The sequence below is a fragment of the Stegodyphus dumicola genome, chromosome 2, assembly GCF_044657685.1.
Source record: "Stegodyphus dumicola isolate Sdum_Otavi_A_Nest chromosome 2, ASM4465768v1".
In the NCBI taxonomy this organism is placed as follows: Eukaryota; Metazoa; Arthropoda; class Arachnida; order Araneae; family Eresidae; genus Stegodyphus; species Stegodyphus dumicola.
In genome coordinates this window covers 91,289,845-91,306,572 of record NC_140769.1, presented here as the reverse complement: position 1 = coordinate 91,306,572, position 16,728 = coordinate 91,289,845, and the positions used below count along the sequence as shown (strand labels likewise).

At 34.1% G+C, this 16,728-nt stretch overlaps 1 protein-coding gene across 10 annotated transcripts in view; it reads right to left on the bottom strand.

Annotated features, from left to right (window-relative positions):
- LOC118189641 (acyl-coenzyme A synthetase ACSM3, mitochondrial-like) overlaps nt 1-9,523 on the bottom strand; it is a 129,571-nt gene extending 120,048 nt beyond the window's left edge. For 3 of the 10 annotated variants that reach the window (XR_015039492.1, XM_085810884.1, XM_085810886.1), the window contains exon 1: nt 9,259-9,521. Coding sequence is in view for 7 of the 10 variants with exons in the window: in XM_085810884.1 (XP_085667010.1) it covers nt 9,259-9,480 (222 nt within the window). In the remaining 3 variants the exon portion in view is untranslated. Of the gene's footprint in view, nt 1-6,362; nt 6,460-9,258 lie in introns of all 10 variants that reach the window. The other 7 variants (XR_015039494.1, XR_015039493.1, XM_085810879.1 and 4 more) reach the window with 5 other exon arrangements.
- Nucleotides 9,524-16,728: the final 7,205 nt, after the last annotated feature.

Below are 16,728 nucleotides of genomic sequence, written 5' to 3'. Positions count from 1 at the left end.
ACCAAAATCATGTAGCAGACGCGTCGGCCGATGCGTCCTGTCTCCCGGGTGACGTCACTACCAGCAACCAATGGCACGCTTTTTCCGTTCCTGGCCTAACCTTAGTATATTAAAGAACCTTGTTATAGAGTTGGCTGTGTAGCTAACCAGGCCATGTTATCTCGAAGGCCACGGTTGAGCAGGGTACGGAGAAACTTGTTTAGGGCGACTCCTTCTTACTTCCTACCTCCATGGGGATGGGCTGGGGGGGAGAGAGTCTTGCGACTAAAGCTCGAAGCAAGGGATGGAGGAGCGAAGAAAAAGGGGGGGGATAGTGGATTCGAGAAGGCGAAAAGTTCTCCGACCGCCCGTGGCGAGTAGAGAATAGGAGCAACTTTTCGAGCGGAAAAGAACCGTGAGGAAAGTTAACTGTAAAAAAGACGGAGTTTTTAAGAGAATTAAAGGGAAGACAGGCGAGGAAAAGTGGTTTAAGTTGGAGATGAGAGGTGGATTAAAAAGGGGGAGAAATAAAAATAGGGACAGGATAAACTGATTTGATTGAAGATGATAATTGAAGATATGCAAGCTTGTAGATTTAGATGCAGATTGCTGAAAAACAAAAATTCGTAGCATAAAAGTGTTTAGAGTAATATTCCGGGAGAAATAAATTTTGGTGATTGCAATAATTACTTATGATTTAAGAGTTAAATAATTTAATTTAATTGAAAAAATAGTAGTTGTTTATAGTGCACTAAAATTTTGAAAAGAAATATTACAAGTATGTATCATTCTTTATTTCTATTGGAAAAACTAAATGCAAATCGAATTCTAAATTTCATCAAATTTGAATCCAAATCCTGAAAGGTTTAGAATTTCTCGAATATCAAATATCTCGAATCTTTCAAATAAAAGTAAGAAGAGAAAGAAAAAAAAACTTTTACTTAGAACTAGAAGTTTCTAATTAAACTAGAGTTTGAAATCTGCATTTAATGAAAACAAATAGAAGAATGCGTTTTAAAAATTACAGTTTTCTTTATTATAAACTCCTGAATCTTGAAGTTCCTTTTCTCAATACAGTTTGACGAATACATTTGATTAGCAACTCAGATTTCAAGTGACAGTTCAAAATTCAACAACCAAAGCCTGAATAGCTCAACAGGCACACAACAGAAGTCAAATTCGAGTAGAAGCCTGTTGTTATATTAAATCAGTTATTAGAAACATCCAAGAGCTATTTGTAGTAGGTTATCTATGCCAAGAATTACTGAGACGACACGAGAATTGATTTCGAGAATTTTCCAGAAAACGCAGTGTAGCGATTACTTGAGTGAGCATTTTGAATTTTGATTTTTCGGATGCCATACTGAAACATTGGGGCACTCAGCACCGTCACAAGGTAAATTTATTAAATTAAATGCCAATAAAATTTCAAGAATCGAGTTCAGGTTTTAGTCACTTATTAAAACACTAAATGTGTTTTAGTCACTGACTAAAACACTTATTTACTAAAACTGAAGTTTTCTGAAAATTTTCAGTTAAAACACTTAGTGATTTCTTCTCTTCAAAATAATTCGAGTTAAAAAAAATGAAAAAAAAAATTATTATTCGAACTTTGGAAATTTTAATCTTTTTAAAGATTCGCGATATCTGAGAATTTGAAAGCTTTACCCTCATAAAAAAGTAAAATGTAATGTATAATCCAATTCTCATCAATTATTTAGGACCAGGTTGTGGTCTTAGTATGTCGGTCCGCGTATTAATTGTGCAGGAAAAACTGAATTATTATTTTTCAGAATCCTGAAACGTTTATAGCTTATTTTCAAACTAGATTCCTTTCTCGAGGATATGAGCCAGTTTTGCACAGAAAGTCTTCATTTAAAGGCATCTTTCCCCTTCCCCAAACAGGACAAAAACATTTTCGGGATATCATGAAGATATTGCTTGCAGTATAAGCGTACATCCTCAGGAAATCCCTGAATACCACCCGAACCGACTAAACACATCCCCACGACTGCGTAATGCTCTGAGGACACAGTATATCCTCAGGACATCCTAACTAAGTCCCAACGACAGCGTACGGGATGTTATCAGGACATGAAGGTCCTACTTACCATCTCTTTAGGACATCCCGGAATATCCCATTAACCTCCTAAACACATCACATTACATCCTCAGAACATCCTATCTAAGTCCTTCGACAGCGTACGGAATGTTATTAGGATTTAAAGTCCTATTTACTACATCCTCAGGATATCCCGCAATATCCCAGTTTGCATATTTTTGTCAAAAATTATAATAATTATATAAAAATAAGAGTTTACATATTTTTGACAAAAATATGCAAACTCTTATTTTTATATAATTATTCAAACTATTTAATATAAATTTATTGCTTCAATAAAATGTTAAGCAATCTGATCATACCTAATATTATGAATCTGAGTGTGTAAATTAGACTAAAAAAATTTCGCCATGCAGTCAATTGATACCTATAACTAGTGTTTCAAATTTGGTTTTGCATATTTTTTTTTTTTTTTTTTTTTAATTTACTTAAGAAAAATGCTAAATATTAAAGACATGATTTCAGCTGTTTCACACTTCATGCGATAAACTGAAACCATGAAAACAAAATGCATAAAACGTTTTGCTTGTTTTTTTTAAATAGCTTTAGAATGAAAGAATTTGAATTATAGAGTTATTCCATAATACTTTATAGTATGAAATGTACTTTACATGAAATATAACTTCCATCCATGATATTTACTAGGCAGCTAGAGAGAAGGTAGGACATTTCAGTAACACAGTAACAAGCTTTATCCCAGGTCTCCACATTTTTTAATCATGTCTTTCATGATTTATTAGAAATTAAATCCTTTGTAACATGGCAAATATATTAAAAATTCCTCAAAGTCTGTTAAGATAAAGTGCTCAAACACAAAGAAATGAAACAAATCCTAGGCTTATTGCTATAAAACTTGTATATGAATTAGAAGAACAATTGATAATGGAAGTTAATTCTGAAACTGCCACATTTATCAGCATTCAGATAAAATGGTGAAAAGGCAAGAAGAAAATCTGGCATACGAAAAATACATGATGAGAGCCCTGGCCTGTTTTACCAAATTCAAGCAAAGCTTGCTTGAATATCTCTATTCCGTTTCACACATTTTACTTTTTCCATAGGAATGCGTATGAGTTAAAATAAAATGAAAAAGATTTTTACGTTTTTGTTATATGTAAATACCATAACAATTCCTTCTTCTGATTTTCGTATACTTCTGCTCCGACCATTCAGCAATTAGGAGGTGGGAAAGAAACCAGAAAAAAATGCTTTGTTTTCTGTCGGAAATGACCAGTTACATTGTACGACGGTTTTTAAATCTGTATATCGTAGAAACGTATTTTCCTGAATACAGAACGAGAGAAATAAAAACTTTTATTTATATTTATATGCAAGCATATTAATTTCACAAAAATGCAAAATTCTCATTAATTTACTTCAAAAGTTCCTTTCAATGAAAGTTTGTTTCATTACTTTTTAAACGATTTAAGTAAGGAATTGTGACTCTACGAAAATTTAATTGCTGCTGTTGAAAATTCTAGAATATCTATATGCGATTCTTACTACCCTGAAGTTTCGCCACGCCTGGAATATAATACGAAATGTATTACTTAAGTATTTACATTTTTTTGTTTTTGAAATAAAATTATTTGTGGCAATAAATTATGTAATAATCTACAAAACCCTTCTCCGTTGGATACCCTACAAATCCCAGTTTCGGGGGGGGATGGAAAATACGTAAACCGGCGCCGAGTACAATTACTAATAAGACAGAGTGATAAGTTGCCTGAGCGGAACCAAGTTTAGTTAAGGTATCTGCCTACGTTAAAAAAACGATTTCAGCGAAAAAATCAGATTTTTTTTTATTGCCCAATTTGAAAGGTCAATTTTGTAGGATTCCGAAAATGGTTCATTTTTACGTTTGTGATAATTAGAAGAGAAGGTATAGCCAATTAACTGCACTGGAAGTGAAAGCAGAAAGACCGGAAGTGCCATTTAAAAGGCTCAACTTAAAGGTAAACAATGTTGTTATCCGTGTTTTTTTTTAACTGTTTGTGTGTAAAATTGTGCTAAAACATTTCATTTTAATTCTGGGTACTTTTTTTTGTTTCTGGCAATAATTATTTGCCTTAATTCTTTGAACTGGGACTGGCAACATTGAGGTTTTCTTAACTGGGTCTGGCAACATTGCGATTAGGTATAGACTATGTTGCTGGGTGCATATATAGCTGTTTTAATTTTTAATTCAGGGTATCTTGGATTACTTCCTGTGTTTGAACATTTAGGCATATCAATTGAACAAGAAATGATTAAAAATTACTTTGGAATTGATAACGAAAGAATAAAGAACTCGAAAATTCATTCGTCGCTCATTTCGAAAATAGCCAGAAAAAAATTAAAATCAAATAGGAAATCAAAATTACTTAAGTATAAAGATATGGAGGGTGTGATGTACAAATGTGGAGAATTTTAAGTGTGTAAATACAACAGAACAGTTTTTCTGTTAATGTGAAATCTTTAAATGCGTTTTCTGAAAAACTAATTTTTCTAGTGTTTTTACATACAAGAAATGTAATTACTCAAAATGTTCTAAAGATATCTCTATTAAATTTCACTAAAATGTTTTCTATATTATTTATTAGGTTTTAAGCTACAATCTAAGTAATATTTATTAATTTGATTGTTTTATAAGTATTTCTATATAAAACGACAAGAAATATTTTACAAAAAACTGTGTTTTTTCATGTAATTACACATATTTTAGTAAATTTTAGAAATATCATATACATTTTAGTTCATAACACAGATAAGTGTTGTAGTAGTATACAGTATAAAAAAAATTGAAATATATGCTGTGAGAAAAAATATACGGCATTTAACGTAAGTGTTAAATTCTCCTAAAAATTTGCATAAAATTGCATATATTTCAAAAATTTATAACATTAGTCCTAAAAATTTACCTATTTTCATGATTTGATATCATATTTTGACTAAATAAATATATATTTCATCAGAATTCTATGTTTTTAAAAAAAAGTGCTCCGAACGTAGGCAGATACCTTAAGTAGATGAATGGTTCCCTACAAACTTGTTACTTAATGCAGATTTCCAGAATCAGAGGTTTCAGGTTTAGGTTACAGTTTTATGGCATAACTTTTCTGAACATAAATTATAATTCAGTCGTTCCTTTTACCTATTCTAGGAAATATAACCATTTTAATTTCTTTGAACCTCTGTATTATATTTATTTTTGTAAAATAAAAAATTTAAGTTGTACATTGTGGAAAATTTCTGGCTATTTATTTATTTATTCATTACAGTTAATACTACAAATTTGGCATATTTGATGCATTTGTAGATTCGTTTATTTTGAGCTTATAATGGATTTTAAATATTGCCATTCCTGAAGAAGGTAGCTTAAATTGTTATTCACACCTCAGTTTTATGCAAAATGATTCACTAAAATAAGTGGTTTATTTATTAACTATATAATCGAAAAGTACTGAAGTTAGCAAAAATTTATTACATAGCAAATATAGGGTACCTACAGTAAATTTCCAGGTTTTACAGATCGTGTCCAGAATGTGTCTCTCTCTCGAAGCCAAAGCTGAACACAACCCATGTTCCTGGTCATCACTAATTTCACTGGTTTTAAAGTCTGTGCTACATGCAGCCCATAAAGCTGGAATTTTATGCTATAAACTCTAATACAACGGATGATTTGGAAATTTTAAAACAGTGGCTTGCAAACTTTTTATAGAATGTAAGGCTTAATTATAACTAAAAGATTAATGCATACGTTATAATAAAATTTCCTTCAAAGGTCTTAATAGACATTCATAATTCACCTGAAAGCTTTTGGAGGCAGTCTTCAATCTACTACAAAAGTATGTTTGTACTGTAATATTTCAAAACTGTGTAAGAATTCTGCTATCAGCGCTGAAACTAGAAGCGCTGGAGCGCTATGGAAGACAATCAGGGAACATTAGCAAATAATAAATGAAAAAAAAAAGCCGAGAATTAATAATTAAAATTTAATAAAGTATAAAAAGATGAATAAACATTAAAAAATAAACTTAAATTTATGAAAAATAGCTAAAAAATAATTATCAATATCACAGCTTATTTGGAAATCTGGCCAGGATTATATCATTTATTTCAAAAATCTAAATACGACTGTCGGGCTTCGATAAACTTCCACTTAATTTAAGGACTGTATATATAATAAAACTGAGGGAATGTTAGAAACGTGTAAGAGAAACATAGAAGAAAGTTTTAACTGAAAAGAATGGATAAGAAAATAAAGATTAATATCAAACACCTTCTGATCACGATCCCTAGTCGGCATAGTTATAGCTGTCAAGCAGGAAGTGTTATGTGAGAAAAAAACTGCCTCCAAATCCTTGGTTGATCTGTAGCTGAAAAAAAAACATAAAGTTCTATTTAAATGACCATTTTTAACCTTCCTCTTTAATATATCTATTCGAAAGATCCGCAGGTGATTTTTCTCCACGGGAAGTATTAGACACATTTGACCTATTTTTCTTAATATTTTGCTCTGTTTTTGTCTCTTACCCTTAGGATCATAAACGATGAGTCCCCTTCATCATTCTGAGCAGGATAGCTGAAAGCCGATGATATCGAATCAGGGGAGGCGATAAAACGACTAGTTCTACCAGAATTTTACTCGACTTTAAACAAGGTCTCTAATTTATTCCACTTTCTATAGCTTAAGGTTTCCATAGCAGTTGGGTATACTCTTTGCAGATGAATACATTAAAGGCCAATTAAACTGTGAAAGGTGTATTTTCTTTTCTTAAATGTCTAAACTCATAATTAGGAAATATCCATTCCCCAGGAAGGAACAGGTGTATAATCGGAAGTTAGTATATATTTCTAAATCTTACTTGTTGCTAAAATAAAATATTGCGAGATCAAAAGGAACTTTCTGCTGACATTGTTGTTTAATTTCATAAAATGAAATATCGGAGCTTATCTTATTTAGGACTGCGGTGGGCTTTGGCTAGCATTATGAGTTATCTAAAAGAAAATGAGGAGTTTCGGAGCCTGGCTCCAGTTGAATTTTGGTGCAATTTAATCACTGACGTCACTTAACCCTTTGACTACTAACGGAGCATATATGTCCTACTGAAAGTTTAAAATTACTATTGGGTTAAAAACTACTTAGAATCTCCTGAATGCTGGGGATCATCTTCCAATAGTTGGAAAATCAAGATGCCGCTGTGCTCGTTGTGCGCAAATGAACATACAGAAAAAAACAAATATGAGTTGCCCTATGTGTAATGTTGGGTTATGAAAAGCAAGCTTTATCCTGCAGCATACGATGTAAAATCTATTTCATATAATAACGTTTTTCAGAATAATAGTTGTGCTTATATTAAGTAGTTCGCTACTGTGGGGACATATGTATCCCACCATTAACTTTGGCTTGAAACCCCTTTGTCAAAAAAAATCCCAAACCTTATTTATGACACATTTTTTTCACTTGGACAGAAAACGGGGTAATGTTTTGTTAAAATTCTAAATTAAAATTTTGTTAAAAAAAAATAATAAAGCGCATGCGCACGGACAAGCAAAGTGCTCTCCTGGGAAATATGCCTCATTAATTTATGGTTAAAAATTATTAAACTTTTAAGTTGTTAATGCACTCATAATTAGGAACTATCTAATTCTTATTCGATAGGGGTAGAGCCTGCGGTCCAGATACGTGTATACAGCATTCTGCAATGAAACCAACCTATGCCTCTGAATGTTCGCCGGAATGTTTGTCCGATTTTGCGACCGCTTCATTTACACCGATGGACTTTTCTGCATCCTAGAATTACTGTAACCCTTTCTCTACTGTGAGCTCTCCGTCTCGTTTAAAAAAAAAAAAAAATTGAGATGTAACAAGCGATAAAAGTGAGCACATTCTAGAGTTGCCAACCTTCAAATACAAAATTTTCAACCTCTTCACGTCGCTTTTATTTGCTCAAATTTCATAATAACAATTGAATTTGGTTAAAAAACTTCGTTGTCTTGTAAAATTTCTGTTAACTTCTGTTTTCTTTGTAAATAAAATTACTTGAAGGAGTTCATTCTATTTATTACACTAATACTACAGCTGCCATTATTCAGCGGACTTCAAAAAATAATAAGCGTTTCTCCACTGAATACGAATATGTCTTGTTTAGAGTACTCGTTACCCGCAAATGCACGTTCATGATACAACAATAGGTCTCCTAATACTAATGAACGTAAATTGAACAGACAACAACAGACACGTTGAGAAAGCTTGACATAATGCGTTGCGCAGTATGCATGTCAGATTTTAATTATTTTCTTTTGTAAACGACGGTAGGTATATTGTCGTAGTACTTCTGAATTTGGAAGGACAGGCGAATAAGTGTTTGCGGACCGGCGGTTGAGAAACACTGCTCTACAGGAATGTAAAACGGTACGTAAAGCTCGGTTCCAGGACGGAGGAGAAATTTTCACCCGTAGGAATACAGAAAATTTTTAAATATACTTTTCACAGATAGTTCACATCCGATATGCAATAAACTATTTTATATTTTTTGTAATAAAGGAATAATGAAAATCTACCGTTTTATATGAATTTTTATTGCATTCTTTCACTTATTTTTTTTGTTTTTGTTTAATCATGCATTTTCGTGTATAAAGAGAGAAATGAAAAATATAAAGGCCCATGCGCAAATGCCATGCATGTGAGAGAAATAATAAAGCATCGCATGTAAAAGAAGCGTCTGGAAGAGGACGTGTGTCCTAAGTGTTTAGTTTCGAGTTTAAAGCTTAATTTCTTTTTGATAAAACTAAATTAATATTCATATTTCTTTCAAAGTTATTTTTCAGTACTCTTTCTATTAAATATACAAACATATCAGAAAATCAGTTAGGCAGGAAATATTTAGTAACACAAAATTTTTTGCAAATCCTAACACATCTTGACTTTCTTATTGGTAGTATAATAACACATAATGCAGAATACCGCAGTAAACTTAGATACATTATGATAACTATAAAAATTAATCTGAATTTCTACAATATGGATAAGCAGTAAAATACGAAAGGTAAAGCTTTGTCTGTGTTTCCTTATTGAATAACAAATAAAAATAACTTAATATATAATTTTTTTAAATGCTTGTTTTCCAGGTCAAGTTAATTGTCATCAAAAATTGCACACGTTTGTATCTTACCTTTTCTTTGTCAGCCCAATTATCAAGAACATCCGCAGCAAAATTAAAATTTTCAGGTATTTCAACATTCCAACTGATTCTTGCCTTTTCATAATTATCGAAACCTGTCCTTGATATAGTCGATGAACTTCGAAACTTAAATGTTTCCACATTAAATTCAAAACTGTAAGGCCACCGTCGTATACATTTTCTAAGATTTAAAACGCGGTATAGTACATGCATCACGGTACCTTAAATTCCCCCTTGGAAGAGTTTGACACAACTGGTTTATCTTCTCCTCCAAAGTTCATTGTCACGTGCCAACAATAATCTTTCGACTTATTCTTCCGTCAATACGATAACAGGAACGATCATAAGCAGCATTTTGGAGACTAATTTTCCTCTGTCTTAATAGAGGTAGCATTTAGCTACATATACATGGCACTGACGAAAAATGAGGATCAATAACACACTACTTTAATAATTTGTTTACATTTCATTATAACATCATTTATGCAGAAAGAAATCACAATAGCACTTATCTCTATTGCGTCAAAAATGAAATAAATCTATTTTTGATTATTAGTATTGTTAAAAAATAGTAATATTAGATCTAACGAGCAGATCAATTTATTTACCTTTCCATATCGGTAAATCTTTATGCAAGTTACTTTTTAAGTAGCTTCACACAATTCTCGAAATTTATGGCAAAGAATTTTATCGTTATCTTAAAACATTTTGAAGAAGAATATATATTTCTCTGGTTTTTAACTTATATTCCTTGCCTATAAAAATAAGCCACGAATAATCAAAATCAATTTCAAATTACATATTTTGACTTTTCATTCAGTCATTTTTTTTTTTTTTTCTTTTTTTTTTTTACTTTCTTGTATGAAGTATGCCGAAAAATTTCGATATCATATTTCAATAAAAATATCCATTTTGACCGCTCTCAAATCCATTTGAACGACGTTTGTTTTCGCGTGACATCTGTACGTAAGGATAGTGTTCGATGTTATGCAAATTGTATTTCTTTCTTTGTACCGAGGAGCGGCGCAGACGCAAATTTGTTAGGTTTTTAAAGCTCGCGGTTAGAGCTCGCGGTTTTAAAGCTCGCGGTTGCTGTGAATTACTGGAGTTTCAACTAAGCGGAGGTTCTTCTGAGTTTGTGTTGGTAAGCCGCCACTGAAGTCGGAGTTTGTGTGGTCTTCGCCGTTCCTCAACTAACTTACTATTTGAAAGTCAATAAAGAAGTTTCGGTCAACGTTATGAGTCTGAGGTTTTTTGGGTTCTATACTGAAGTAATATCAAGTCAATTTACAGTCCACTATTTTTAAACAACGGAACGTACATGTTTTATGGTCCGTCGAGCCGGAGTCACAGTAAATTTGGTGAGTCAGTGTGTTTTTTTATCTTTCTTATTAGGTAATGGAATTTACAACGCTTAAGACTAAAAAGCGTGTAGCTAAAGCTAAGTTAAGTAAACTGAAAGAGAAAATTGCAGTGACTTACGATTCTGCTGATGTTGATCAGTTGGAACTTTTTAAATCTAGATTAAATGACTTAATGACCGAACTTTCGGATATTTTTAGTAACATATTTGTAGTGTGTGAAGAAAAAGATATTGATGTATTTATAGAAGAACAACAGGTCATACAAGATACTGTTGATGAGTTAATTTTAATGCTAACCAGAGTTAAAGACATTAGTGTTGAAACTAAACCTTGTGAAATAGCGAGTATACGCTTACCTAAGCTAACTCTTCCTGTATTTAGTGGCAGTACTGAAGAATGGTTATCATTTTTTGATTTATTTAAAACGGCGATAGTGGATAATGACCGTTTATCAGGTGCACAAAAGCTACAATATTTAAAGGGTTCTTTAAAAGGAGATGCTTTGCGGATTGTTCAAGCTTTAACTATTTGTGACAGGAATTTCGAAATAGCGTGGCATTTATTGTGTCAAAGATTTTCACATAAGAGAGAATTACTTTCATCGTTATTAAAGAAAATCTTGTATTTATCAAATTTACAATCTGAAATTCCTAGTCAGATATTAGCGTTAGTAGACACTGTAAGAGAGTGTATATGTTCGTTTGAAAATCTAGGATTCAAAGTGGAGCAATTCGCGGATACTATTTTAATGTTAATAGTACAGTTTAAATTGGATTCTTCGACGAGAGGATGGTGGAAAAGAACATTAAAGAGTGAGGAAATACCAACACTTAATAATCTGCTAGAGTTCTTGAAATCTCATGCCAGAACCTTGCAAGCAGGTAAACTGAAAGGTGTTAAAAAACAAGTTACAAAAGACAAATTAACTTCATTGGCTTCAGAGATTCGCGCGCTGTGTACGTATTGTAAAGCCGGTCATTCAGTTTTTAAATGTAATAAGTTTTTAAATCTGAATGTTCAGGAACGCGTTAATTTTGTCAAGAGAAATAATGTTTGTTTTAATTGTTTGGTTTCAAACCATAAAGCTTTCGAAAGTAGAAGTACACATAAATGTAAAAAGTGCTTTAAAAATCATCACACACTTCTGCATTTCGAAAGAGTTCAAAATGAGCCAAAGGCACGTAAAGGAGTTACGAACAGTTCGAATGAATTATCAGTGACGGCTAAGCCATTTTTCCCTAGGCCAGAACCTCGCGCTCAATCGGCTGGGTCAGGGAAGAGTATCGCAAGTTCTAGTCCAGTAATTAAATCTTGTGTTTCAGACTTTAATTTTCAGAGTGAAGTTTTATTATGTACGGCTGTTATTAAAGTGTTAGATTCATCGGGTGAATACCAATTGTGTAGAGCCCTCCTTGACCCTGGCAGTCAAGCAAGCCTGATTTCAGAAGATTGTGTACAAAGGCTAGGGTTAGCAAGAAGAAATGCCAAAGTTTTTATTTCATGTTTAGGGTCTTTGGATACGAAAACTAATGGGATTACGGAAATAAACTTCGTTCCGCATCTTCCGGCGAAAGTGTCATTTAAAACACCAGTATTTATCATCAATAGAATTATTGGAACTTTGCCGCATTTTACATTGGATAAGAAGTACGTTGAGGAATATAATGATTTAATGTTAGCAGATCCAACGTTTTACAAAAGTGGGCCTGTTGATATACTTTACTTTTAGGCGTAGATATTGCCTTACCTCTTTTAAAGGGAGAAATAATTAAATGCGAAGAAGGTAAACCGGTAGCTTCTCGTTCTGAACTAGGATGGATTATTTCAGGTAGTGTGAATAATTCAACATAAATTAATCCTACTATCTATGTTAATAATATACAAGTGGAAACTGATCAGATGCTGTCCGACTTTTGGAAATTGGATGCTGTACCTACGTTTGACATGCTTACTAAATCGGAGAGAGCATGTGAAGATTATTTCAAATCTACATATACGAGAGAGGAAAGTGGGGTATATACTGTGAAATTACCGTTTCACTCTCCGCCTTCTCAGCTGGGAGATTCCAGACAATTAGCTATGCGTAGATTCCAATCTTTAGAAAATTCACTTCTAAAAAGGCCTCAGATATATGAACAGTATAAGGATTTCATGAGGGAATACCTTGAGCTGAGACATATGAAGGGAGCGCCTGAGGAAGAGATTCTTATTGACTCTACGTATTACATGCCTCATCATGCCGTATTAAAGGAATCAAGTGCTACGACTAAACTGAGAGTTGTTTTCGATGCTTCAGCTAAAACGACATCGGGTCTTTCATTGAATGATATTTTGATGGTTGGGCCAAGAGTTCAGCAAGAGCTGTTTCCAATTCTTCTACGGTTTAGAACTCACAAAATTGCAGTATGTGCCGATGTAGAGAAGATGTTCAGACAAATTCGTGTCCACCCAGAAGATACAAATTGGCAACGAATGCTTTGGAGGGATAGTCCTAGTGAGCCCTTGAGTACATTTAGATTAGTGACAGTTACATATGGGACTGTCTGTGCGCCATATTTGTCTACTAGAGTAATGAAACAACTTGCATTAGATGAACAAGTGAGATTTCCTTTAGCATCAAAAATTGCCCTTCGTGATTTTTATGTTGATGATTTGCTTTCAGGGGCACAAAGTGAAGAGGAAGCGAATGTTCTAGTTCAGCAGTTGAATGAAATGATGAAAAGGGGTATATTTCGCTTAAGGAAGTGGATTTCAAACAGTTCAGCTATTTTAGAGAATATTCCCGAGTGCTTACGAGAATCCAATATTTCTCTTGAAATAAACAGTGACAAAAAAGTAAAAGTATTGGGAATTAATTGGAACAACTCTAGTGATACGTTTCACTTTTCGGTATGCATAAGTGATAAAGAGTTTACTAAGAGGACTATTTTATCAGAAGTAGCCAAAATCTTTGATCCAATGGGATGGTTAGCGCCAACAATAATATACGCGAAAATATTATTACAAGAGTTATGGAACTTACAGCTGGGTTGGGATGAACTCGTTGATAAGAGAATAAGTAGGAAATGGAAGCGTTTCTATCTAGAATTACCCTTACTTTCAAGCTTACAATTTCCGAGGTATGTCTTGAGTCCGAAGGCAGTAGTTATAGAAATCCATGCTTTCTGCGACGCTTCAGAAAAGGCTTATTGTGCAGTCATCTATCTCCGAACAATCAACCTTGATTCGTCAGTCAAAGTCAGCCTTCTGACATCGAAAACCAGAGTAGCGCCCTTAAAAACCCAGTCTCTTCCGAGACTAGAGTTGTGTGCTGCGTTACTTTTAGCAAACCTCTTACATGCTGTATTATCATGCATAGAACTGCCTATTAACAATATTTACGCATGGACCGACTCGCGGATTACATTGGCATGGGTCTCGTCCGAACCTCGCCGTTGGCTACCTTTTGTGGCAAATCGAGTTGCAAAAATCCAAGAAGCTGTTCCAGGTATTCAATGGAATTATGTTGCTGGGAAAGAAAATCCTGCAGACTGTGGGACCAGAGGTTTTATTCCATCAGAATTCCTACAATGTGAGTTATGGATGAAGGGATCGCAGTGGTTAAACGAATCCGTAATTAATGTACAGCAAAATTCAAGTGTAGAATTAGAGGGTGAAGTTATGTTGAAGGAATTGAAAAAGAGTTTCAGTTCAAATGCTTCCAAATTTGAAGAGCCTAGTGTGTTTTCAAGATTTTCGTCATGGTTAAAGTTATGTCGAGTGTTAGCGTGGTGTTTAAGATTTAGAAATAATTGTAGTAAGTTACCTACAGAGCGTATAAAGGGTTATTTATCTACTGAAGAATTCTGTGAAGTTACTTCTATGATTATTAGGATTGTGCAAAGAGCCGAATTTCCAGAAGAATTATTCTGTTTAGAATCTGGTAAACCCTTGAAGACATCAAGTAAATTACTGTCTTTAAGTCCTTTCTTGGATTCCGCGGAAGTAATGCGTGTAGGCGGAAGGCTCAGAAACTCTACAGTTTCAAATAATCAGAAACATCCTATGATTTTACCTAAGAATCACAATGTTACGCGTTTAATTATTAAGCATTATCATGACACGTATCTTCACGCAGGTACGCAGCTACTCACTTCTGTCATACGACATAGATTTTGGATTGTGAATGCTAGAGATATTATAAGAAAGTGTATAAACCAATGTGTTATCTGCCGTAGAGTTAGAGCGCAAACTGCAACTCAGCTAATGGCAGATTTACCCGCTTCAAGAGTTACTCAAAGCAGAGATTTTTCTCGTGTAGGGATTGATTTAGCAGGACCATTTAACGTTAAATATCGACCTGGTAGAGGAGTCAAAATCTTTAAGTGTTACGTATGTCTATTTATTTGTTTTACTACAAGAGCAATACACTTAGAATTAGTTGGAGATCTTTCAACAAAATCATTCATCGCGACACTTAAGCGGTTTATAGCTCGTAGAGGCAAACCGTGTGAAATTCACAGTGATTGTGCAACGAATTTTATAGGAGCTAATAAAGAATTAAGGAAAGCCTTTTCTATTGTTCAACGTGATGAACAGCTACAGGGTTATATTTCTTCAGAAAATATTAAATGGTTGTTTAATCCTCCCTCTGCCCCTCATTTTGGAGGGCTTTGGGAAGCGGGTATCAAGTCTATGAAACATCACTTAAAAAGATGTTTAGGAACACTTATTTTAACATACGAGAAATTTTTGACATTAATAACCCAAATTGAATCCTGTCTTAATTCTAGGCCTTTAGTACCAGCTTCAAGTGATTGTAGCGACTTGGAGGCGATAACACCAGGACACTTTTTAACCGGAGCGGCTTTAAGCGCTATTCCAGAATCTAACCAAATTCAAGAAACCTTGAGCTGCAGTGACCGTTGAAGGAACGTGCAAAGGTTATTTCAACATTTCTGGAATCGTTGGAGCAGTGAGTATTTATCTAGATTGCAGCAGAGACCCAAGTGGTGCAAGGTACAACAAGACTTGAAGATTGGTGATATGGTTCTTATTAAGAACGAAAATCTACCTCCGCTACGTTGGAAATTAGGTAGAATTATTAAAGTGTATCCCGGTCTGGATGAGAAAGTTCGAGTGGTGAGTTTACGCACGTCTAATGGTGAAATAAAACGACCTATAGCAAAGCTATGCGCTTTGCCATTTAATTCCTGATTTAGAGACTTTAATTTTTATTTTTCAGGTTTATGCAGTTCAACAGTTTAAATTTATTGTTTGAACCCCCTTGGAACTTCAAGGCTGGGGGTATGTTCGATGTTATGCAAATTGTATTTCTTTCTTTGTACCGAGGAGCGGCGCAGACGCAAATTTGTTAGGTTTTTAAAGCTCGCGGTTAGAGCTTTGAGGTTGCTGTGAATTACTGGAGTTTCAACTAAGCGGAGGTTCTTCTGAGTTTGTGTTGGTAAGCCGCCACTGAAGTCGGAGTTTGTGTGGTCTTCGCCGTTCCTCAACTAACTTACTATTTGAAAGTCAATAAAGAAGTTTCGGTCAACGTTATGAGTCTGAGGTTTTTTGGGTTCTATACTGAAGTAATATCAAGTCAATTTACAGTCCACTATTTTTAAACAACGGAACGTACAGATAGAATAAAGGACTCTTTTTTTCCCCCTAAGCGGATTGTAAAATGGGTTCAGAAGATATTTGTTTCGTTACCCCCCCTGTCTGTACGTACGTACGTACGCGTATATCTCGCATTACTCAAAAACGAGTAGCCGCAGAACGTTGACATACGTTGTACACGGGACGCGTATTTTTACTTCCTCCCCAGAAACACCACCCGCGACTAAATTTGGCGATTTATCAGGTCTTGGCGAAATTGTGACACTATGCGCATGCGCAAAAGGAAATAACGCTGTGGGTTTATGTTTCAAATTTTTGATGGCTGTAAGTATGTCAAACGAAGTGGAAAATGAATTTTATAAAATTTTATTTGATGGATATTTCTACGAAGTACTGTCTTCCAAGTTCGGAGGAAAAGAGGATTTCGACTTTGAGATCACATGTGATCTTAATAGTGAAGATAGATGGGTGAATTGGAAAATACAATTTGAAGCTG